General features: G+C 37.1%; 2 protein-coding genes across 2 annotated transcripts in view; one reads left to right on the forward strand and one right to left on the reverse strand.

Annotated features, from left to right (window-relative positions):
* The window catches only part of LOC104277268 (general transcription factor IIE subunit 1-like), a 3,632-nt gene extending 2,030 nt beyond the window's left edge, over positions 1 to 1,602 (forward strand). Inside the window, exons 2-4 of the mRNA XM_009873853.1 lie at positions 1 to 102; positions 605 to 828; positions 1,226 to 1,602. The exon at positions 1 to 102 is cut by the window's left edge and continues 118 nt beyond it. Of these exons, the coding sequence (XP_009872155.1) occupies positions 1 to 102; positions 605 to 828; positions 1,226 to 1,602 (703 nt within the window). The remainder of the gene's footprint in view (positions 103 to 604; positions 829 to 1,225) is intronic.
* A 2,435-nt stretch (positions 1,603 to 4,037) lies between these two features.
* PCM1 (pericentriolar material 1) overlaps positions 4,038 to 24,085 on the reverse strand; it is a 36,834-nt gene continuing 16,786 nt past the window's right edge. Inside the window, exons 16-37 of the mRNA XM_009873855.1 lie at positions 23,878 to 24,075; positions 22,749 to 22,971; positions 22,491 to 22,636; positions 21,375 to 21,568; positions 20,025 to 20,217; positions 19,358 to 19,704; positions 18,531 to 18,689; positions 16,315 to 16,487; positions 16,101 to 16,229; positions 15,408 to 15,528; positions 14,947 to 15,096; positions 14,614 to 14,747; positions 13,844 to 13,978; positions 13,111 to 13,308; positions 10,835 to 10,894; positions 8,939 to 9,077; positions 8,082 to 8,230; positions 7,536 to 7,611; positions 6,262 to 6,512; positions 5,938 to 6,030; positions 5,696 to 5,819; positions 4,038 to 4,454 (exon numbers count right to left, since the gene is read on the reverse strand). Of these exons, the coding sequence (XP_009872157.1) occupies positions 4,429 to 4,454; positions 5,696 to 5,819; positions 5,938 to 6,030; positions 6,262 to 6,512; positions 7,536 to 7,611; positions 8,082 to 8,230; positions 8,939 to 9,077; positions 10,835 to 10,894; positions 13,111 to 13,308; positions 13,844 to 13,978; positions 14,614 to 14,747; positions 14,947 to 15,096; positions 15,408 to 15,528; positions 16,101 to 16,229; positions 16,315 to 16,487; positions 18,531 to 18,689; positions 19,358 to 19,704; positions 20,025 to 20,217; positions 21,375 to 21,568; positions 22,491 to 22,636; positions 22,749 to 22,971; positions 23,878 to 24,075 (3,418 nt within the window). The 3' untranslated portion in view covers positions 4,038 to 4,428. The remainder of the gene's footprint in view (positions 4,455 to 5,695; positions 5,820 to 5,937; positions 6,031 to 6,261; positions 6,513 to 7,535; positions 7,612 to 8,081; positions 8,231 to 8,938; positions 9,078 to 10,834; positions 10,895 to 13,110; positions 13,309 to 13,843; positions 13,979 to 14,613; positions 14,748 to 14,946; positions 15,097 to 15,407; positions 15,529 to 16,100; positions 16,230 to 16,314; positions 16,488 to 18,530; positions 18,690 to 19,357; positions 19,705 to 20,024; positions 20,218 to 21,374; positions 21,569 to 22,490; positions 22,637 to 22,748; positions 22,972 to 23,877; positions 24,076 to 24,085) is intronic.

A 24,085-nucleotide genomic window follows, 5' to 3' on the forward strand; every position in this document is an offset into this window, starting at 1 on the left:
GATTGAACCTATCTTTGTGCTACTGCGAGAGACTGAAGATATTGTTCTGCCGTATGACTTGCTGGAGCCTCAGCCAACAGAAATACCAGAATTATCTGACAGGTATAAACATAATCCTAGAACTTCTGACCGATACAATCCCCTCCAAGAACTTTCAAGTTGTATAATCTTTGAAATACTAAACTTGCAGCCTACTTCCTGCTCCATTCTGCTTTGTTCAGCACTGGCAGTGGCTTAATGAAGCAGCTTGTAATATCTAAGGCATTCTAAGTCATTGTTATGCATTTATAGTTTTATTTTTGCTACTGTATTTTAAGTAATTAATTTTCCACAATTCTCTATGAGCTAATGTTCTTAGCCCTTTCTCTCTCAGTGTGTTTCATTCAGACACGCACTACTGAAGAGACCATGCAAAAATCAATGATTCAGAACCACTTGGCTCTGAGATGAGGTGACAGGGAATGCAAGTTGTTTTAATTTAGAGCACTTGTTAAAGCCAGTCTGCTGACAAACGTGCTTTTTTTGTCTTTCATTGTTTTGAATGGGAACTGGGGAGGTTCTTGCCTGAATTTAACCTGTCCAATATGGATGACATTTCATTCAGCTTTGGTCAGAAGGCGAGTTCAAGTGGACTGGAATCCTCCAGCCGACCTGAAAAATGGGCCAACAGAAGTACTTCTGGCAATATGTACACCCAAAACTTAGTCATTGATGTCCAAGACACTGAGGCCAAGAAAAATATAAGAGAACAAGCAACTAAAGAACAACCTATCTGGATGTCACAGAGCACAGTGAAAGGAGTAACAACCACCACCAGCAATAGCGCTGGTAAGTTTTAAGCATTAAAGTCAGCTTTCTTACTGAATTTAAATATAGCTTTTCTATTGAAAATGTAGTGAGCTGGGTTTACAATATAGACTAATGCTTCAGTTCTGCACCAATGGTTATGAGTTCTTTAAGCTCCTAAAGCTTCTAAGCTTAGACTGCTTTCAGTAGTATTCCTAAAGCCAGAGAGGTCCGGTTACAGCTCCTGAAACTTTGGGCTCTAACCATGCTGTGACATTAGTGGTAATATTTAAAGTGGAAAGCTCTTGGAACTGTCTGCGCGTTCAAGAGAATTAACTGCGGGTAAAAAAAAATCCAGAATTGAAAAAAATTATTTATGTAGCATGCCTGTGGTAACTGTAAACTACTGATACCTCTAACACATGGTATTTTGCGTTAGGAGTAAAAGCTTCTGAAGAAACTGTTAAAGAAACTGTCACCGATGAAATCATCAAAACTCTTCTGATCCATGAATCCAAGTCATCATCCAGCACAGACCAGGTTCCTGTTGTCAAAAGCAAATTACCTGAGTCAGGCAGTGATACCAGTGAGTCTGAAGAAGATGCCAAGCACGTGAGAGCAGGACTGAAAGCAGCTGGCAGCAACTTGGAGCAAGAGGAAGAGGAAACACAAGGTCCTACTTTAATGGTAGCTGGTCACCCTCACTCCTATGCTGAAGTTAATGAAAATCCAGAGCTTGTGTCTCTCATGACAAATGAAGAGAAAGAAGCTTATATAAAAATAGGGCAAGAAATATTCCAGTCTGTCTTTGAATAAAAACTACTGTATGAATATGCACACTTGTACAAAATGGGTGACGGCCTCTTTTGAAATAAGATAGTTCAATAGTTCACCACTTGCTCTTCAAAGTTTACCACTGAACTGTTGTTTTGTTTGAACTTGCTGTTATGCAAGTTAGTAACCCTATAGTATAAAACTATAGTTCAAAATAGTAGCACTGCAGCAAAGGCAACCCAGTTACTATAGGTTTTCTGTTGTCTTAATGCTTAGATTTTGTGAATACTGTAATTAGTTTTGGAGCATGAATCATTTCAGGATACACTGGGATATGATTAAAATAAAGTTCCAAAAGCAATGCTGCAATCTAGTGTAAGAAATAATTATTTCACTTTCCTCCCAGAAGTAGCAGATACTTCCAGCAGTTAAAATGAGTCAAGGTTCTGCATGCCTTGGTTTCACTCCACACCAGTGCGTTCTGCCATTTGCTAGGTCATTCACCACATGGAGCAGTAACAGCTGGCTGTTAAAACAGCAACCTCCCTCCAAGTGAAGAGCTCTTACTAAATTCTCTTGGGTATTGGAAGAGAACTAGATCTGTTCTCTTAACTTTCATCTTAACTATCTGAATTCTTTGTACTCATTGTTCCACAGAACTGTTGCTGAAGTGAACTGTGCAATGGATACTGGACAGTAAAATCTAATAGGAAGTGTAGTCCAGATTGGTAGGGAAACAAGCAAAGTATCAAGCAGAAGACTGTTTCGTGTATCTCATTCACATGTTCTCCTGAGACGCTTTTAAGCTACTGCTGGAAAGACATGTTCTACTTGAACTGAACAACACGTGAGTAGGACTGGCATCCGAACATAAGACAGAGAGCTTGACTTCTTCAGCAATCCTACTACTCAGGCAACAGATAATGCAAGGAGGCTACAAGGGCACAAACTAAAACACTGGAGGTTCCCTCAGAATGTTAGGGAATGCTTTTTTACTGTAAGGGTGACTAAGCACTGGCAGAGATGGCCAGAGAGGTTGTCAAGTCTCCTACCTTGGAGATATTCAAAGCACCTGGGGACAGTCCTGGGCACCCAGCTCTGGGTGGCCCTGCTGGAGCAGGGGCATTGGAGAAGATGACCTCCAGCAGGCCCTGCCAACCTCAACCATTCTGGGAAGAAAGGGTAGAGAGAAAGGGTAGAGAGAACGGATGATCAAAGAAGTAAAATTTCAGTTATTGTTCATAGATGCCATTCCACGGCAAAATTCAGCAATGGTGTGGGCTCATGCTATTTCTTGAGCTTAATGTTTACTGATTTACCATATAAACTAGATTTCTCTCAAATATACACCAAACTTCTTGTCCTACTTTAGGAAAATGTCCTTGTTTAGGTCTTACTGCATGACTCTTGTGCCAAGTTAGTGACTAAAATCTTGAATTTTGATTCACTTTTACAGGTTTCCATTTGTCACAATGTCCTCAAAATTGTAAACTTTTTTCTGCATACAGGTATCACTGTGAGTTTGAAGCCTGCACAGTAACTAAACTGTCTTCAAACCATTCCATATACTTCTGTCTTTGGAGATGAGGGCATGTGACTGTAACTTGACATTTCAAAATTCACTCATAAAACTTACTATTGAAAACAAACCAAAAAAAAAGAAATCAAAGAAGACTCACTCTCATTTTATTCAAACTTCAGGCACATTTAGGCTTCACTATCGCTACCCAGTCTCCCACCGCATACAGCCATATTATACTAACCTCAAAAGGAAGACAATCCTGAATTGGAGATGACTCTTGCTCTTTAACTACTTTGAGAAAAGCCTCATGTACTTCAGGTAAATAAGAACACTATAATGCAGTAGATAGAACAAATAAGCTATTTCTAGCTCAATTTTATGACTGTTATTTGTAACTCTGATGCAAAAAAGGGAAGAAAAATCTACTTTTATACATTCCCAATTCCAACTTTGCAATGAGACTTCATTAGGTGCTGACTTTAACTGCTTTTATTGAAACATAAACTGTAATTTTCTAAATTTCTTCCTTTCTATATGAAAACTCTTAAACAAGTCAAATATTTTAAGAACAGATTCTACAGGCTTTCAACTACAGCAATTTCCAGTGTCACCTGCAAAAGGATACTAACATCTTCAGAAAGTTTTATCCCTTTGCACGTTTAAAGTTCAAAACAGAAAATGCAAAAACATAGATGGTTTCTGCAGTTAACTACAAACCCACGGTATTTACTTCACCTTGGATAAATGTGCTGACAGAAGTGAATTTCACAGGCTGTGAAGAGGAACTTTTAAAGAAAAAACCCAGCCATAATCTAGATTTAAAAGCAATATGTAGGTATGTACTGTGTCTACACCTTGTATTTTTAGGACATGGAAGAACTTAGTGGACAAGACTCTCTTGTCCACTCTCCAGGAAAATTAGCAGTTTCTCTGAAGACAAGTAGCAAACTGCATACCAACACTTAAAGTCATTTAACTGCCAACAACAAACTCTGCATCCCGTTTTGTAAGCTAGAGGAAAATTCTTTGAAAGACAAATTTACAGACAAGTCCAAACTTTATTTAAAACTACTATTTTGAACAATTTTAAAATTACTAAAACAAGTCACAATAAAAAATAAAAAAGATTAAGACAGAAAAAGAACAGTGCAGCAAAACTTAACAGAAGAGGATTCAGCTCCAGCTGTTCAAACTGCCACAGGCAGATGGCATACCTATCCCTAAGAGGCAGCGTGTCAAAATTTTACATTTTTATACACTTCCAGAATTCTAGGAAATTAGTGCTGTTCTTCCATATGCATCTGGATTCGCAGAAGTTTATAAATGCAGGTGTCTTCAGGTTATTCTCATGCACTTTGAGCTCCAAAAGTTTCTGTAAAATAAGAGCATATTCATTACTGTCCAACAGCTACAAGTCATAAAGCACAGCTCCTGACCACATTTCCACTCCTTTAAGTACCCACTAAAGCACCCTGACGAAATATTTCATCCTGACCTTCTTTCACACGCATTTTCAGCCACGGCTTACTTGAACAGCTACAGCCACCCCACACACACAGATGAAGAGTGGCCGAGTTGCTCACTGCTGGTTTTGTGTGACATGGCCTTCTCAGCCACAGGGTGCCCAGCCCAGGTGTATGCACCAGGATTCACCCAACTGACACGCAGACTTCTGCCAGCACAGCTCTGCCAAGCAGAATGAGGACGGGCAGCAAACGAAATGGAAGGAAAAATGCACTTTCCTTCATATCTATTCTGGAAAATCTTATGCTGTCATTGCAAGTGCATTTAAGAAAGCATTTTCATCAATTTATGCTATTTGGGGAACTGGAACTACACTAGTTTTTCTACATTAGTAGAAGAATACTACCATCAGGATACCCAGTCCATACATTTATACATGCCATTACCATGCCCTTCGCTGGAGATCTACGAGCCTAACAACACAACAGAAGTCTAGGTTAGAGTTAGGGTAACTCGTGTCTCAATATCAACATCATATTAAAAAATGAAAACTTACTTTGACCTTCATTACCATTAATTTTTTGTAGCTGCATAAATACTATTTCATGAAAGTGACACTTCTTTTACTGCCACTATACACACTGGAAGTTTGTTCTACCTCATGGTATGCTTCATACGAAAAATGAGTCTCTTTTCCCTGAAGAGATATTTTACTACTCTGAAAAGTCTCTTGAACTCTTCTATTATAAAAAAAAACACTGAGAAGTCTGTCAGCAAATTCTATTGAGCATTATTAAATCAGATAACAGCAATTATAATTTACAATATTAAACCTAGCTTGTGTAACAAGACATAAAATACACTATTCCATTTCACTAAGTTTCAAAACCATTGTTACAACATGCCTTTTGCACATGTTTATTTTTATAACTTTATTAGCCACAGAATGTAACAGAAGTATACAGGAAGGACACAGAAGGCAAAATCCCATCATATCACATTTTATCATTTTCAAATCCATAACCAAAAAGGATATTCTCTCACCACTACAATAACTGCTTACTTCAATCAGTGATAAGGTATTTGAATTCTAGGCCATTCCAGAGAGTTTTCCCAATAGGTGTAGAGGATTTACAAAACAATCTTTACCAGGTTCTTTCAAAGTTTGGGCATCTCCTACTAATTCTTGATCTTCAGCTCCACCTCCATCCAGTAACTCATCAGACAAACTGTTGGTTTGGGCCTCTGTTGCCATTTTCTTCAGTAAATCTGCCTTTGTAACAGATAAAGCAAAACTCAAAATTCTGGAAAATTCTTATTGCTGTCTAGATAATTAAGGTACAGACTGTGTGCACTTCTAAACAACCACCCCGCAAACAACAGCAAAATACCTCTGAATATACTGTAAGTTTAAGGGGCAAGTCTTCAACTTTCACAAAGTCATCTTCATCAGATTTTTGACTTACATTTCCAGAGCCAGCTTCCTGTTAATAAAAATAGTGACATATAAGAGACTACTGCTACTTTATTTTCACTCCAGAACTATTTTTTTTGACTACTCTACTAAGTACATCAAAAAGCAATGCCTGTATCAAATTTGCAGATGAAAACTTAAGGAAGATTGGAAACTAGAAGTAACACCGAAACAGAAGAAAAAAAAGAAAAAAAAAAGCTTCTAATTTCTTTTGGATGTATCGTAACTGAGATATACGCACATATTCATTCACTAACACAGGTGACTCCGTATCGGGGCTGCCAGCCATGGAGCTTTCGGAACTTGCAGCAGATTTGTTTTCGACACATGTTGTATCTAGTGTTTGAGTTTCATTTACTGGTAAAGATGAGCTCGATTCCTCTGTTTCCATAGTGGCTGTTATCAAGGATTCTGGGGTACTGACTGGTAAAGGTGGTGTGTTCTCCATGACATTGAGGTAATGAGGCAAAATTGTAGCCACATCTTGTTCACCTAAAACCACAAAATTACAGTTTAACTACACAGAGATAGTAAAAGAACCTGAGCATATAAAAATCCTGTATTATTGTTAATTTTTTACACATTATGATCCAAAGCTACAAGTGAGCAAAGAAAGTAAATTACTGTCTCTCAGATCAAAACAAAGCTGACTGAAGTAAAACATTGCCTATTTGTATTCTCATACACTTAGGTATCAGCAATAATAACAAACCAGTATGCAACTCAAATTTCTGGCTTGAGATAGCTTTTTTTTAAAAAAAGCAAAAAATAATTTCCAGAATGGTATGTCCTACTGTAAAATATTCATTCTAGGTACAAGGAGATGTAATAAGGATCAATAAATTCCTTAATCTTTTGCCACATTCTCATAGCAACACAGGATCTACTCGAATAATGCTTTTAGTCTACAAAAAGAGACCAAGAAAAACAAAACCAGTATTTGCAAACAAAACAAAAATCACGGGGAATAAAATGTAGTAAACCCAGTTAAATTAAAAGTAACATTTACACCACCCAGTAGTTTCCATCTTTTGTCAGAAAATGATTTCTCAGTTCTTAATCAGTTACACAAAGCATTAAGCACAGAAATAAATCTTTAAAATATAGAGCTATCAATTGCTAGTAAACGGTAGTAGCAGAAAAAGCAAGTACTAGACAAACCTAAGCATCAAAAAACTCTAACAGACAAGTCAACTCTGCTACAGTTGTGTGCCAAGGGCTGCAACAATCAACTGCAATTCATGCTACTGTCAATCATTAAAACTGCATCCATCAGGGTACGACTATTTCAGCTTTCCCCTTTAAAAAGTTTGCTGTGTTGGTATTAACAGAGATAAATCTAGTTAACTGACACAGTTCCATGAAAAAACCAAACAAACCAGCCCAGTAAACTCTCACAAATTTGATCATCTTCCTCTTAATTACAAACTTCACAGCCACTGTCCAAGAGAATTGTCACAGAATGCAAATTCATATAGAAGCATTAATCTCTAAATTACTGCATAAGGGACTTACCTTTACCATTAATAGATTCTTGTTCTGATAACAAAATCTCACTGCTTTCCATCTTACTCAATTCTTGGCTTGAAGTCTATTGGGGAAGGTGAAAACAAGTGAGAACAAGTTCTACTCACCAGCTTTATAGCTTATTGGCTAATTTACTCTTCCTTGCTAACTAGAAACACTGTACACTTGTTCCATGTTTGTGTCTTTTTACTCATTTAAAATAAAGACAGCAATTTCTACTCTCTATCCATCAGCTAGTACCCTTCAATCCCTTCATCCCCAAGCCTGTACTGGTACCAGGGGCTGCCCACATCCAGGTGCAGGACCTTGCACTTGGCCTTGTTGAACCTCATGAGGTTCACACAGACCCACTTCTCAAGCTTGTCCAGGTCCTTCTGGATAGGATCCCTTCCCTCAGGTGTATCAACCACAACCACACCACACAGCCTGGTGTCATTGGCAAACTTGCTGTGGGCACACCCGACACCAGTAAGTCACTGATGAAAAGCTGTGCATTGCCTTAGGTTCGTTCTGCATTTACAACTTTGGCGCTACCTGCTCATTTTCAGTCATTGTTTCACTGCTGGCTTGTAGTGATGTCTGCACATCAACAGGTCCTTCCTCAAATTCTATTTCTTCATCTTCATTCTCATCTTCTCCACTGCCATAGTTAGTTAGAGCTTGGGTTTCAGCTTTTGATAAACCTGAAGGCAAATCAATGTAAAACCACCTGCATGTTGGATTTATGTATTGACAGCACCTGACATGAGTAAAAGTCAGGCTGAAAAATCCAAAACACTTTTGGGAATTTACTGCAATGATCAGTTGCAATTCTTACTTCAAGAACATTCTTTAAAAATAAGATACAATGATGACTTAACTTGCAAAGACCCATATGCTCCACATAAGCTATATTATGAACAAACACCGCTGTATTGTGTTTGTGAAACATTTAAATTATTAAAAATGTTGGTGTGAAGAATGTAAATATAAGGGAAACCAAGCCATGAGTATTTGGTGTAAGATGACAAATAACAACAAAAAATATTAAAGAGTATCCAAGCTTATGTAGCAGCATATTAAAAAACAGCAACACATCACTGAAATGAAAAACTGTAAAATTTCAAGAGCTTTCACATCCTTCAGCTTAAAGATTGAGAAACTTTAAGTTTAGCTGAGATAGAATATGTAATGGACTCTGTGATTTTACAGATCTACTGATAACAAAGAGAAAAAGCCCCTCCAATTAGGATGTTTAACCCTTGACACAATACTATTTCCTACAGTACTTGGAAACTTTCAGTGGAAAAGACCTGACCAGAAAATCTGAGACTTCATGTAAATCTTGTAAAATTAGTTGGTCAAAACTACAGTGAAAGCACTGAATGATGAGTTAAATAAAAATCACTTACTTATTGCCACTGGACCACTTTCACTTTCCTCATCTTCCTCTTGATCCGATGCATCAGATCTAACACTTTCAGGAACTCCATTACCATCATACATTTCTGAGTCCTGTACTTGTTTAACAATTTCAGTCTCATCCTTGTCCTAGGAAAACAAGGAATACTGTGCAATTTCATGTTTGTTTATACAAGGATTAAGTTATGGATTCTGTCACCTTTGTTTCTCAAAAATAATAATAAAAAAATTCTACAAATGGGAAATTAATATTAAAGTAAACTTTAAGGCCTTGAATACTGCAACAATAACCCTGAAACAGAGCATGAGAACCTACTATAAGATATAAGGTGCTATTCAGAAATAGCTATAAAGGATATTGTAACTGAGGATTTCATTATCTGAAAAGGTTCACACAGATCAGCATGCTAGCTTAAAAAAAAAAAAAGTTCCTTAATTTGTCATCACGAGGAAGAAAGACACACCGGCATTATTACCTACTAGCAACTGCCCTGCTTCTCCTAAATGACCTCTAGTAAAAATGAGGAATATTCCAAGCCACAGCTTCTCATTTCTTTAGCAATAGCTACTCAGCAGTTTCTCTGCTGAATGATGTGCTAATTACCTTGAGAAAATTCTGCTCGGCCTATATGAACCCCAAGCAAAACCCTGAGTTGGGCTTCAAATCTTGAGAGGACTCTTCTATGCTACAGTAACCATAACACATGATATATAGCTTCCCACTTCTGCTTCCAAAGCCACGTCACAGAAGCTCTAAGCCCTAGAAGAAAGTGCTGGCTGCGTGCTCACACATGCCTACACAGACACCTATGCCCGTTTAGGAAAGCCTTCAATGTTCTACTCAGTGCATCAGCCCTATCTTTCCCTTGACTGGAAAAAGCTGAACATTTCAGCAGAAAATAAAAAGCTTCACATACAACCCCTATCCCCAAACACAGTGATTTTAGTGGTTTTCAAAACAAAGAGAAGTTTTGGGCACTAACATTTAATACTCAGAGCACACACAGGCTTTGACTCTGAGGACCTCAAATACCGTGTGTTCCAACTCGGAACATCTGCCTTCTCCTTAGGATGAAAAGTACAACAACTTATTCCATACTATTACAAAAGGAAGTGTTAATTGCTAAAAACAGTGAGGCTGTCGTTGCTGTTGCATTCTTCAACAAATGACTACATTCTCAGCGCTCTGAGCTGAGAATACAGGTAACAGCCCACAACCAAACACCACAATAAACACCTTAAGAATAGGTCTCCTTTTTCTTTAAAATACGAGAATGAATACTAAAAGGAAAAGCAAGATCCTACCCTAAAGCTGCTCAGCCAGTATCATAAATTACTGCAGCTGCACAGCATTCAACATAAGCTTTGCACTCTTCAGACTTTCAAATTGTCAGTCCTAAAGCAAAGCTCATTCTAAATAAAGGTCATTGACAACAAATAGAAAAGCCTCTTTAATACTATCTTTGTTGACCTGAATGCACTTCCTGAAAGGTAACAAGAAAATGTTTTAGAACAAATGCATCAGTCTTTATGCTGGTAATGTAGAAACAGGAATAAAATCGAGCACTCAAGGAACCCATATCCAAGCCATGTTTACTGAATGCATATAAAAACAAAGACTTATTGATGAAGGCAGATTTTTTTAGTAGTTATTTCCCAGATCATCAACTCCAGTTAAAAATGTGAAATTATAATTTGTTAATTTATCAAAGTAAATTACAAAAAAATAATGGAAATGAGATAAAAAGCATGATGTATAATAATTTAGAAACACTAAAAAAATGGGCTGCTTACAGCTACTAGATTTATATGACACAAACCAGTAAGACTAAGTGATCTGTGAAATTATCTAAGGAATAAAGAGAGTTGAGAAGAATAAAACATACTTTATCCTCATCGACATCTTCAGCAGATGAAGAAACATCCACCTGGAGACTTTTTTTTGCCTAGAAGAAACACAAACTGTCTTCAATTCTAAACTGAAATAACTCTGAAATACTGAACCAAACTAGAGCTTCAGGAAAGCCTGGTGAAATGCCAATTTTACAAAGAAATGCTATCTCAAAACAGCAGTAAGCCACAGGGACTACTACACTACAAGAGATGCTTAGACAGATGTCCTCAAAATTCTAGAGTTGTGAAACTTTACAAAAAAATTGTGCTAGCCCTTTTATTTTTAACAACTCTTGTTTACATGGGCTAATTCCCCAGTTTGTAGTTGAATCATATTTAACATATAAAAAGATATACCGGCTCTGATCAAGACAAAGTTGTGCTTTTCAGCATGGAGTCTAAACCCAATCAGTTTACTGGACTTAAGAAAACCACAAAATCGAGCAAGATCCCGACACCTGCATTAGGACCCCAGAGTTGAAAGCTATGAGAAGACCATATAAAGATAATTTTGAGAGTCTGTACAAAGTATCCAGGTCCTACCAGTTCTGGTTCATCTCTAGCTCTGTTAAATCTGAACTGCTGCCACGGCAACACGGCAACCATTGACCTTAGGCCTAATTCTCCGTCTTCCAGAAGAGAAGGAATGATAGATCTAAGTTGGCTGAATGCGTTCTTACAGCAGTGTGTAAACCAATGGTTTATGTAACAAAGACACAAGAACGGAGCAACCTCAAATAAAGTATGTCCAAATCCTTCTGGATTCAGAGTGTTTCTTCAGTCTCTTTACAAGGTACTCCAGTCTCTCATACTAGCCATATTACTGGCATATGTCCGTTAACACTATCTTGAAATATAACTGATAATATGCATTCACAAAATATTTTCTGTTGGCATTTTAAAATAAGCCTGAGTTAAGGGTTTGTTTTGGTATTTCTGTTTCCAAAAGAAAGCTGAAAGGACACTGAAGCCATAACTATACTAAACAAGAACAAACGCTAAGGTAGATTCTTGACTGATTTAAGCACATATACATGATCTGTTTTAGTGTTTTTTTCTAAATAGTTCATACAACTAAAAAAGCTATGTTCCTAAAAGGTGCAGTACTAAAATAAAAAATGGTGAGGCAGCATCTTTAATAATCTAAGTGGTGCATAAAAGAATCAAAACTTGCTTTGTTAGAGCAGAACATGTACTGAAAACCTTTTATATGAATCTTTCACACTCCCAGTCTAGAAAGTGATTCTTTCAACATATGCGAACGAGCCAACTATTTGATGACTTCATAGGACTTAAGTAAAGATGGTGCCTAAGGTACTTCAAGGAGAGTTGTTGAGTAACTGGAGAGATGATGAAGTGGACTTCTGTATGTCCAAAGATTTAGCTGGTAGTTAAATTTCTTCATGGTAGCTAGGATGGGGCTGCATGCTGCAAAGTGTTGGCAACACAGGGATGTTTTGGCTACTGCAAGCAGTGCCTGTGCACGCTGCAAAGGCCTTTGCTCTTTCTCACACTGCCCTGCCAGTGAGGAGGCTGGGGGTGCACAAGAGGCTAGGAGGGGGCACAGCCGTGACATTTGACATACAGGGGCATCCCAGCCCATATGACAGTCGCGCTCAGCAACAAAAACTGAGGGAGTAAGAAGGAAGGGGAGGAAGTTTCAGAGTTATGGTGTTTGCCTTCTCAAGTAACCGTTACACATGATGGAGACCTGCTTTCCAGGAGATGGCTGAACATTTCCCTGCCAATGGGAAGTGGCGAGTGAATTCCTTGGTTTGTTTTGCTTTGCTTGCACACACAGCTTTTGCTTTACCTGTTAAATTGTCTTTATCTCAACAAACAGGTTTTCTCACTTTTACCCTCCCAATTCCTTTCTTGCACCCCACCAGGCAGGACCGAGCAAGTGGCTGTGTGCAGCTCAGTTAACTACTGGGGTTAAACCATAACAACTACTCAATGGCCCCAGATGTTAATACTATTTCTACACTTCATCGTCTCTTCCTATGTGCACATATAACTACTAAACACATACTGTCTGAACTACCAAAGTCTACACAATCAGGTATCTGTATAAGACATGCATCTGTAATACAGAACATGTCCCTGCTTCCATGCTTCTCCACAAGCAATATTGTGACTATACAGCACTAATTTGTACAAGTCATACATACAACATATGAACTAAGGTAATCAAAGTAGTTTAGGAAACATATGTACCTAGGAAACCCAGGAAAAGCTGCATTTTTCAAAAAGACGTAATAAAACAAACCTCTTTAGAATAAGACTGTATCACTTCAGTAGTTTCGATTTTCGTTTTACATCTCTGCTTTACAGAAACACTGTTGTTGTCCAAGTCTTGCATGAGTTTAAAAAATGCTAGTTCATTAAATAACACTTCAGAGATCTCCACAAGAAGATCCTCCCCACAATCTTTCAGTTTTCGACCAGCAAATTTCGCCAGTGAATCCTGTGAAGAGAAATAATTCTTTAGCTTTTGAATAGGCTTTCAAACTTTAATGACCAAGTATTTGTCATATTGCTAATAACTCAAATTAGTCAGTTATATAACAGGTCATACTTTTTTCAAATACAGTTTAGTGTCTCAGATTTTAAGTAGAATCTCTAGTCACATAACACAGAACTTAGCAATTTACTGATTTAAACTCTATGACTGTAGGAAAAAAAAAAAAAGGAGCAGCCTGCTGATTTTCAGGAATTTATACAGAATGTCCACAAAGAGTATCAGAAGAGCTCCCCTTGAAGACAGACACAGGCAAGAGATACACCTCTTACTATCTGGTAGTGATAGAAAACAAGTTACATGCATGGTAAAGCTTTAATTTCAGAAAACAAAGTAATACCTCATCGCTGTATCAAAGCTGAAGGAGAACAGCAGGTATGCTATTGATGATATTAAACATAATTTCAGGGAAGTTTGTTTATCTGTTGCTCATTATCAAAGTTGCAGTAGTGTTGTAAAACTACACTCAAGAACTACTAACCTGAAGTATACTGCCAAGCTGCTTATGAAAGAACTTCACAAATTCTTTACTTTCATCGTTTTGCTGTGTAAGAGTCAAGACCATTCGTCGCACTGATGTCAGTAACTGAGAAGAGCATATTTCATCCATGTGTTCCTAAACAAGTATCACAGAAAAAGCTTAGTTACAACTTAAAAAAAAATTTAAATCCTCTGTCCACTGAAGGAAAAGCGCTCCACGAACGGGTCCTAATCCACCTTGCAGAACAAGGTAAGTGAAACACAGCTATAGCAAATACTGTACTTTGTTAATAACTGACTGGTCAGGACACAAAAAGCTTTATCTCCCTTTTCCAATACGTTCTTTTAATGTTTGGACAAACTAAGAATCTTCATATGTTGTGGTTGTGTACAGAAGTATATTAAAGCACATGTTAAGGTATCTGCTGTTGTAGGCTTCCTAAAAATCGTGAACAGAAATCTTCAAGTACTAAGACTGTGGCATGCCAACGATATATACAGGTTTTAAACCTAGTATCAAGCAACTACCTTACTGAACAAAGCTAAGCTTATATACTGCATATACTATAAAAGGAAACAGGGAGATGACTTAAGCATTTTACAACTCAATCTCCTCTGCTCTTTGACTTTGCAAAGAATGAACTGTGACTATTTCTCCTTCTTTAAAGGAGTACAGTTCTCTGTATTCACAGAGGTTTACAAGCTCTCAATAACTTTAAAGATATTTGCAAACAGAATTAACTAATGCTAAAAATCAACAACTGTTCTTACTTTCAGGAAAGGAATGACCTCTTTCATAATTGCTTTTATCTGCCGGTCAAGCTGTTGAGTATCTATATGAGGACATGGAACAGCAGAAACTTCACTTGATTGTGGAACAGGAAGGCATTCACTGGTATCCGGACCTTATTAAGAAAAAAAAAGCATATTCAAGTCATTCAACATGCATCTTTCTTTTCTCAAAATAAATCATATTTATTTATGTAAAGATCCTTTGAAACTTTGCTACGTTTTCAAAATAAGTGAAGAGGAAAGCAATTCATCTAATTAAATGGCTCTTGATAGTTAGAATAATTATTTTCTAAAACTAAGCAAAATATGTACATATGTGCATACCTTCTAATTTAGCAGCAGAAGCACCCTGAAAATTACTAGAGCAGCCCTCAGAGTCAAGGGTACTTTCAGCTTCAATTTTCATACGCTCATATTCCCTCATCCTAGCCAAAGCTTGATCTAAGTGAATCACTGTGTTGCCTAAATTTAGAATAAAAACATCTTTTAATCTGTATAAAAAGCTTTCAATTGATAGACAATAAACAATGATAAAAATTAATTCAAAGCCACAAGTTTTGAAAGCTACTTGTAACTGTAGTTGAGTTATCTTTTATTACATACATGGATCTATTCAAAGCATTTCACAGATGGCTAACTTCTCTTAAGCGTTGTTTTACAAAACATGTAATAACATGAAAAATCGAAGTAGAGTATTCTATTTAAGCACAGACAATGGCAGGCATTTGAAGAGGGAGGGAGTAATACAACACTGTAAATTACATCATTCTTACCAAGGTCATCAGTGGCAAAGGGTTCAAAATTTGAAGATGTAGACATAGTACTCCCGTTGTCTGCATCGTTTTGTTCACCATCTTGACCTGCTTCTGTGGAAAAGTTCTTGCCAAAAGTTTCCTAAAAAACACCAAACAACTGAATACAAAGCAGGAAAGCACCAGCCTCTTCCAGATGTGTCAATAAGCCAGCAATTCTTTTCAGCCACAGGCCGTGGTACCACAACTTGTCAACAGGCTGTCCGACTGGGGAACAACCTTACTTCCAGTATATAAATCCATCAGGTGACTCTACCACGCTTCTTTCAAATATTTAAACTACGAAACATCTAAGAACCTTTACAAAGGCATAAGTGATTCCTTAAATACGAAAAAGCAAATTATTTTTTTTAATTGTGTGATCAGTACTTGCCCTGACCTTACTCACAAGAGGATTTGGGCTCTTTTTGAGGATCCGTTTCAAGTTTATGCCCCCCTCCACATTCTATTCTTCCCTGATAAATCACTTATTCCCAGCATCAAGAATCCGACCATATATCACTTTTGCATTAAGATTCTCTTTGTTCAGAAAAGTCGATATTCATTTTAGAAACAATGAGTCCCTAGCATGAGTATTTCAGTACACAAGCATGCCCGTAATCCGAAAAGACGGGAAGAGCTGCAGCAATCTAGCTTCTGAACTTGAACACTTACATCATCTGTAGAAGCAAGGCTTTCACTGGGAGTGAGCTCAGAATTTGATGCCATCCATGTTGCAGAATTCAGTGATTTTGTGCACTTCCCATTTTCATTCTTCTCCGATAAATGTCTAGTCACTATATCCTGGAAAAGATAATGAATCCATATGTAAAAAAGGGTCTAAGACTTGTCTGACTGATACACAAGATCAAAAATTGTGTGTATATACCTGTAATGCATATAAAGCCCTTTGCCTCAGATAATCCGTATTTAGCAGCTGAAGCTCATGGAAAAGTTCGATAAGAAAGTGGGGACGAGACTCATTTTGAGAAATAAGAGTTGCCACTTCAGCATAAATTGTGTCTCTCAAAGCTTCAAACATAGAAAGATCACTACCAGTTTCTGTAGAGAAAAAGAAACTTGTTAAGTCCTTGACATGCACTCAATTGGAAAACAACTGCCTATTAGGTATGCAAGTTACAAATACCCAAATTCTATCTCAATCATTGTAAATTCCATTATTCAGCTGCTTTCCTAAAGCTTACTAATTTCCTGAAGGGCAACAAACACTTAAACCTTCTGAAATAATACTTTATGCAGTCCTTTGTATATAATGTAAACCAGAAAGCATTCATAGGAATGGTTTTCTTTACAGTTCTGAACAATACCTTTAGAAAGTATTCTTTTCTGAAGAGAATATCACACCCAGCACATTGTTGCTTTCAGAACAGGTATTGAACACTGAAAATGGGAGTTTTAAGATGCTTCAAATGATGCAGCCAAAGGTCTCAAGTTTATATAAGTAGCTCACACTTTTACAAAACAAGCAACATTAAGAAAGCTCTAGACTGAACTCAGGAAAGGCACTCCTTCCCACATAAACCTAAATGCTACACTCTCATACATGTCTAGTATCATTTGCAGCACACAGAAAACCTTTAACCCTTAAGCCCTCCTCACACGTACGAGAAGACAATGTATTCCCTAATAAGTCTACCATTCCTTTGAAAATTAAAATCACTCTTGTATCACAAGTTAAATTATTACATACATAGTTTGTCAAATGCTGAATGGAAAAAAAAAAGTTAAATTTTGAAAACTCAGCTTAGTTTAACAGATGCATACTTGTTAGTATTCAAGTTAATGAAGTTATTAGCAATACAGTAAAAGTGACTGTGCAATTTTATTATCTGCAAATAGTTTACGAGTATTTTTAAGCATAAAGGCAAGCTTTGTCAACCTTGAAAAAGACACCAGAAATAATTTCCATACTTCACTAATAAAATGTAACAGTAGCTTTTAAACATACTAAAAATAACTATTCAAATTAGATTTTTGTTATAGCATCTACCTGCATTATTTGCAATTGTAGCTAACCAAGAACATAACACATTCCCCACAACTACAATTTGAAGTAGTTTGTATTGTTGCCTTTCGTGCAAATTACAAGTAACTTCTCTCGCCTTGTTTATAGAGAAGGCACTTCAACAGTACTGATTTTGAACATCTGCTAAACAGTCTGAGTTACAGGACCAAAGCTAAGAGAAAAATAACAGTAATAGGACATTGTTGAAGCTAAGCAGTGAATGCATTACCTGGCACTTGAATGCATGCATTTCTGTTAGACTGCTGCAGAATTCTCCTAGCATGCGCTGTAGGAAAGTGGGGATAGACAGTGATAAACACAAAAATGTGCAGCAGAAATAAAGACAGGGTCTATACAAAACAGCAGAAGGAAGACTGCTTAGTCATCTGAACCACATCAAAGCTGCTTATTGTGAGAACCTGTCTGGTAGAAGTTTAATATTACATATACCAATAAACAGCTCCTAGTGTGGTCACAGTTACATGGATAAAGCTGTAAATCGTGCTACAAAGGCTAAATTTCCATGTATTTTAAACAAAACAAAGATATTGGCAGAGCCTAAAAAGACACAGGAGAAAACATTTTTATGATTCAGATGCAAGGAAAGCAGGGCAGATGGCAAAAACGTAAGAGTTTGTGATGTTATCAAGACTGAATTTGAATGGTATTTAATAGAGCTCCTTTAAGCATGAATGGAAAGAAAAAACATTTATGCAATATAGGATGCAGTTTAAATGTTAAATGAAGTTTCACCTGCTGTGCAGTTACTTTCCACAAACACGCCAGCAAACGGGTGAGGTTCCTAGCTGACTAGGGTTTTGCTTGTTTTACACTAACAGGTCTGTTCCTACAAGTACCTAATCTACAGAAAACACTCCAAGGCAATCAATACCCAACTTTTCACCCACTTTTATGTTTACAGCATCCTTAGAAATTAAAAAGCAAAATCCACGTGCTAAATATACAGCAGTCTCCTTGTCATAATACACTGCTTTTAAGTAATAAACTAGCGCTTAAGGATAGAGGTCCTTTACTCTGAGAAGTACACATAACAATTACTGACATTCGGAAAAGAATACCTGAAGACATTTCTGTAGATCTGCTGTACTTAATTATTTTTTCCAACTGTTCCCTATTCCTTTTGCTGAACACCTTCGCATGAACAACTTCTTCAGAGTGTCTGCTTTTATTGCTCTTGCGGGGCTCACATGTACTAGAAGCGCTTGCACTTTCATAACCTAATGGGAGGGAATAAAAAGGAAGGAAAAAAGAGAGCTTACAAAACGTTTCATTACTTTTAATAATTTGCTCAAGGCCAATCTCAAAGATGCAAAACACCAATGCTTTTGCCCAGAAGAGGTAGTGGAGTCTCCTTCTCTGGAGACATTCAAAACCACATTCCTGTGTGACCTACTGTAGGTGATCCTGCTCTGGCAGTAGGGTTGGACTAGATGATCTTTTGAGGTTCCTTCCAAGCCCTAACATTCTGTGATTCTGTTTTCCTAGCCAATAATCCTGCTCTGTACACTGAAGCCATACAGCAGCACTAAATCCTCAGCGACTGCAACAGTACTATATATTCAAGTCCTGTCCCTCTCTTCTCCATCAGCATTCTACTGAAGGACATCTTTCCGTAAGTCATCCAGTTTGAACATGAAGACAGAATGAAAAGGAAAATTCTCCTGGTGGGTTATTCCACATTTTACTGTATCTGCACCCAGTATCTATTCAAATCATCATGTTCTCATCAGTTATACTTTCTATTTACCGAAATACTACACAGTAATTTTATGTAAAATGAATTCGTATTTGTGACTTATTTTCATCATTATGAGCACCATTTATGAAGAGTAAATTCTCAGAATGTAATTACTATAATCCATAGTCAACGCCACAGTAAACTTACCAGAATTTTTAATTCTGTCTTTCAGCTGAGAAGAACTCTTTCTCTTATTCTTAGACTTGGGTGTTTTGTCTTTCGATGCCAAGCTGGCTTGTGCTGACGCTTTTCTAGATTTAAATGTCTTTGTCACAGTAGTTGGGTCTACTGGATCAGGCATGCTACTAAAACTCTCCAAAGACTCTTCATCAAACTCTCTTCTCCTGCTTGTATCAGAGTGCTTTTTACGACCAGAAGCAATGTTTTGTACCGAAACCGCAAAACCTGCTTTCAGCTGAGACTCATCATCATTCTTCAGTTCCTGACTATCATTAGGCCAAGTTGATCTTTTCTCCATTTCCTCTTCAGGCTGTCTATGACTCCGCCTGTCAGAAAGAAAGAAACGCCACAATACATCATAATTTAGTCTCTCAGATAGAAACAGCATGTACTACCAGGCAAACAGATTTATCCATAACACGAGTTATCTGCCCTTCCAAATGGGACATATGAAAAGAATACTAAAAAAAAATAAAATAAAAAATTAAAAACATTCAACTGGAACTGCAAAAGTAAATCTCATCCTGTCATTCTTTTACAATAAATTCCCTAAAAGAATGATCAATCTCCACAAGTCTCAGAAAAGGGAGGAGAGAGGGAGGAAGAATGATTAAGAGGAGAGTTAGACTGGGACACTAAATACCTTTGTTTTTCTGCTCCATTAGAGGAACCGCTTTCAAAAGGTTTGGGGAATGCCATATACTCAGTTTTCCCAGAAGCATTATGATCTAGAGGATGTTGCTGCTGCTGCTGCTCACTGCTGTGTGGGGAAATATTGTGTGTAACATCTCCAAAACCAGAAGGGAACACTGGATTGTAGTTAATACCTACAAATTAAACAAGAGAGTCAGAAGATACTACTTCATTCACCTGTGTTATAAAATTTCAGACATATTGTGTGGCAACAACATTTTGAAGTGAAAATGCAGTGAGGAGATAAGTGAAAGGTGATTTTGTCCAGTGAGCACCAAAATATATTATTTTATATATATTATATATAGGTTTCAAACATCACTGGATACTGTACATGCCACTACAATCTCATCAGTGGAGAGATGAAGGCACTTAAGAAACCCCAATAATGAGCTCATACAAGTGAAGGTAAAGAAGACATCAGTTCCAAAAAGGGCCGAGTTCCGTCTGCATGAAGACTTCATCAATACTTCAGCTACCATCAAACTGACAAGAACATTCCAACAGTACAAGCATTCGTAGGGCTGAAGAAGTCATAAATTCGTAATGCTTATTTTAACTTCAGAATCTTTGAAGGCAACTAGTCCTTCGCAGGTTCCATATGATGTAAAATATATTCTTGAACAGAAAGCAGACTTAGTATCTGAAAGCTACAATCTAGATCTATGCCTATTTCCTGATTTCCTAAAAATGCTGAAATGTTAAGGCAGATTTAACAACTTTTAATGATACAGTAACATACCTATATTTTTTTCTATTTCAAATTCAACAGTAAAAGTAGGTTTGGTAATGAGATTACAAACAGTGTATCCAAGTCATCTCTGTACCTCTGATGGGAACAGAAATTAGTAACATGCTCCATATGCAGCCACTTAAACCAAAAATGAATCTTGGAAGTTGTAAGAAAATGTAAAATAATTACTTAGAGACAGCTTAAAACTAGAGTCCACTTAGAACACTATTAAGTTATTGCTGAAGGTATGTAAAAGCTTCAAATATTGCTTTTCACATATTAGATGAAGAACATTTACAATGTTAATTTTATGGAGTGGGTATTTTCAATGTAACTAGCCTCTTACAGAGAAAGCCTTGCTTGTCATAGTGAAGTAGAAAATATACAACTGTTCAGCAATAAACATTAACAAACTTCTCCTAGGACAATATGGACTCCTGTAAGTAGTGTTTAAGACTATTTCAATATAAAGGAAAAGTCATAGTTTCAGCAAGCTGAAATGAGAGAACAGAAAGTTTCCAAATTTTTATTGCTTTTCACATCTGTTGTAATACTCACCTGGAGCAAAGGAAGAAAAATTAGTAAATCCTGGTACATTAAACAGGTTCACAGGTTGTGGAGGAAAGCTGAACGGACAGAAAACAGGAGATGGAGGTGGTGGTGCACTACTGCCTCGCTCCCGTCTTGATGGCTTCTCTTGACACTGTTGTTGTTCTTGCTGGCGCATAAGATCATTTAACATTTGTTTCAACCTTGAAAACAAGGTAAAATAAGCACTTGGGGGAAAAGAAAGGAATGCTAAAGAGCTGTAAATTTATATTCAAGTAATTTGAGATTCATATTATTTCATCTGCTGCATGTAATGTACATAAAGAACTGCTTCATTCAGCTAGTAAAAAAAAAACCCTCAAGAAAAAGGTATTTAAACCTGAGTGACAGAACAGTTTTAAAACCCATCACTCTGTATTACTGTTTATGTGTTCAGCAGTTAAGCATCCTTACAAGAAACACAAAAAAATTAATAGATACTAAAAATATAAAATAAAATATATAAGCAGGCTGAAAAGGAAACTTAAACAGAAACAACCACAGATATAAAATATCTGCAGAATAAAACTACTTCAAAATATTATATAAGGGCCCAGTAACTATATACCACTTACCAATTAAATACTGAACAGAGACGAAGAGATGCAACTTTCATGCAATGTTGTTCAGAAAGTAAAAATATTACATCCAAATGGAGTCTAAGGAAGTATGAAATCTGACTGGCAACACTAACAAAGAGCAAAAAAACCCCTTTCCACCATCCTTCCATAACCTATTACAATCCAGAATCTTGCTAGGTAGTCTAGCGAAGACTACAGACATAAAAGCATCTTCAGGGAAAGCAAGTCTAAACAAAAAGTCCAAATAAAGATATTGAACAGATTTTTGGCAGAGATGACAACTTTTGGCTCTCTTCACTAAAGGTTACTCAGAAAGAACCATCTCAAAGGTGCTAAAGCAGCAGTGAAAAAAAGATACAACCCCCCAACCAAAAATACTGTATAAATTTCAAAAGCTTGTAATCAACTCAAAATTCTAACAGTCTCAATGTTTTATTCACATGACCATGTTCTGTTACTGAAGCATTTAAAATCCCACAGTTAATCATCAACATGGTCAACAAACCTTTGGACGTTATTCTGCTGCCAAGTCAGCTGAGTGTAACACTGATTTAATTGATGCATAATAAGATGTACTTGTGAAGATGCAACATTACTGGGCATCATACTGTAAGGGCCTGTAAGCAAAGTTTGTAGAAGACAAGAGAGGGTCTGTGGAAAGAAAATATGACAGTGACCAAATTACCAAAATCAGAAATTATTGCTGGGAAGATTTAGAAAAAAAGAAAGTAAGAACAGCAAAACAACTGCTCTTCGTATCTACCTGCTGATCCTGCATCAAAGTCTGGCAAATGCTGACACTAAATTCATGCTGTTTCTTTAACTGATTGATCTGCTCTTGCCATTGTTCCTTTTCCTCCACATATGAAAGGTCGGACATCCACCGAAGGTTTTCTTGACGTCGCATACTTAGGTTTTGCTGCTGCTTGGCCTTCAACAATGGACGATAATTCCCATCTGCTGAAAGAGGACGGCAATTTTTCCATCTGGGTAGGGGGAAAAAAAGAAAGAATAAGGAGACGAGCTGACAGTTCAAGCAACTTCTAATAATACTTCCATTATTCAAATTACGTTTCAGTCATCAACAACTCGCTTGACACAGGCCATTTCAGTATGCCAGCTAATCACCTACACAATTTTGTCATTTCAACATTATCCTAAACAAATGGAAAACAATAGCAACCCAACTGATAACAAAGAATTCCTAAGGATGTTTCCGGATCTTTTTAGTATCGCCCATTACTGAGCTATAAGTATTCAGATGAAAACAGAAGGCACCAACATAATACACTAAGAATTAAGAGGCCCAGCTCCTGACTTGGAAGGCTACTATCTACAAAAATTATTTTGGTAGCACAAAACCAAAAGGGAACTAACTGAAGAGATACACATTACTTTGAACATGGCATTTTCACCTAGTCACACAAAGCTTACTAATTTCCTAAAACAAGGTTTGCCTAATCATGTAAGCAGGAGTTAAAAAATATTCATGTCAATTAAAAAAAATGTAGTAAGAAATAGTTTTCAAAGCAGCAAAACCCAACAATTGGAAAGCGAAAATTTCAGAGTTAGCTCAATTCTCTGCAGTATTATTTTAATCAATATCATGGCAAAAATGTCATACAGGTTATCTTTTAAGTTGATTAAAAAATATGGGAACATAAGGAACTACTGCAACACAATGGCAGTTATTTAATACAACTGAAAACAGAAGAAATAATCAGTTATACACATTGCAGCTACAGAGACTCAGACAAGAACGTGCCACTACACTCAGCTCCCTAGCAAGCAGAAAGAAATCACACTTCGCTGTAAAAGGATGCCTTGTAGTTAATGCAAAGCTTCTTCCACCCCTTCCAAATATACTCTGCTTGATAAGTAATGCCACTGACCTATCCTTGTTTTCTTTAATAAAATATGCATTTTCTGGTATGTTGTTATTAGGATGAACAGAGAAACTGTCATTCAAACTTGATGCATCTTCTTCCTCTTCTTCTGCCTGACCAACTCCATCAGAGAGATAACCATCTTCATCTTCATTCTCTTCCTCAAGAGCACACTGGGTAGAACCTCCCCAAGTAGCCATTGTCCTGCTGGACA

Source organism: Apaloderma vittatum, unplaced genomic scaffold (genome assembly GCF_000703405.1).
Source record: "Apaloderma vittatum isolate BGI_N311 unplaced genomic scaffold, ASM70340v1 scaffold12017, whole genome shotgun sequence".
NCBI lineage: Eukaryota > Metazoa > Chordata > Aves > Trogoniformes > Trogonidae > Apaloderma > Apaloderma vittatum.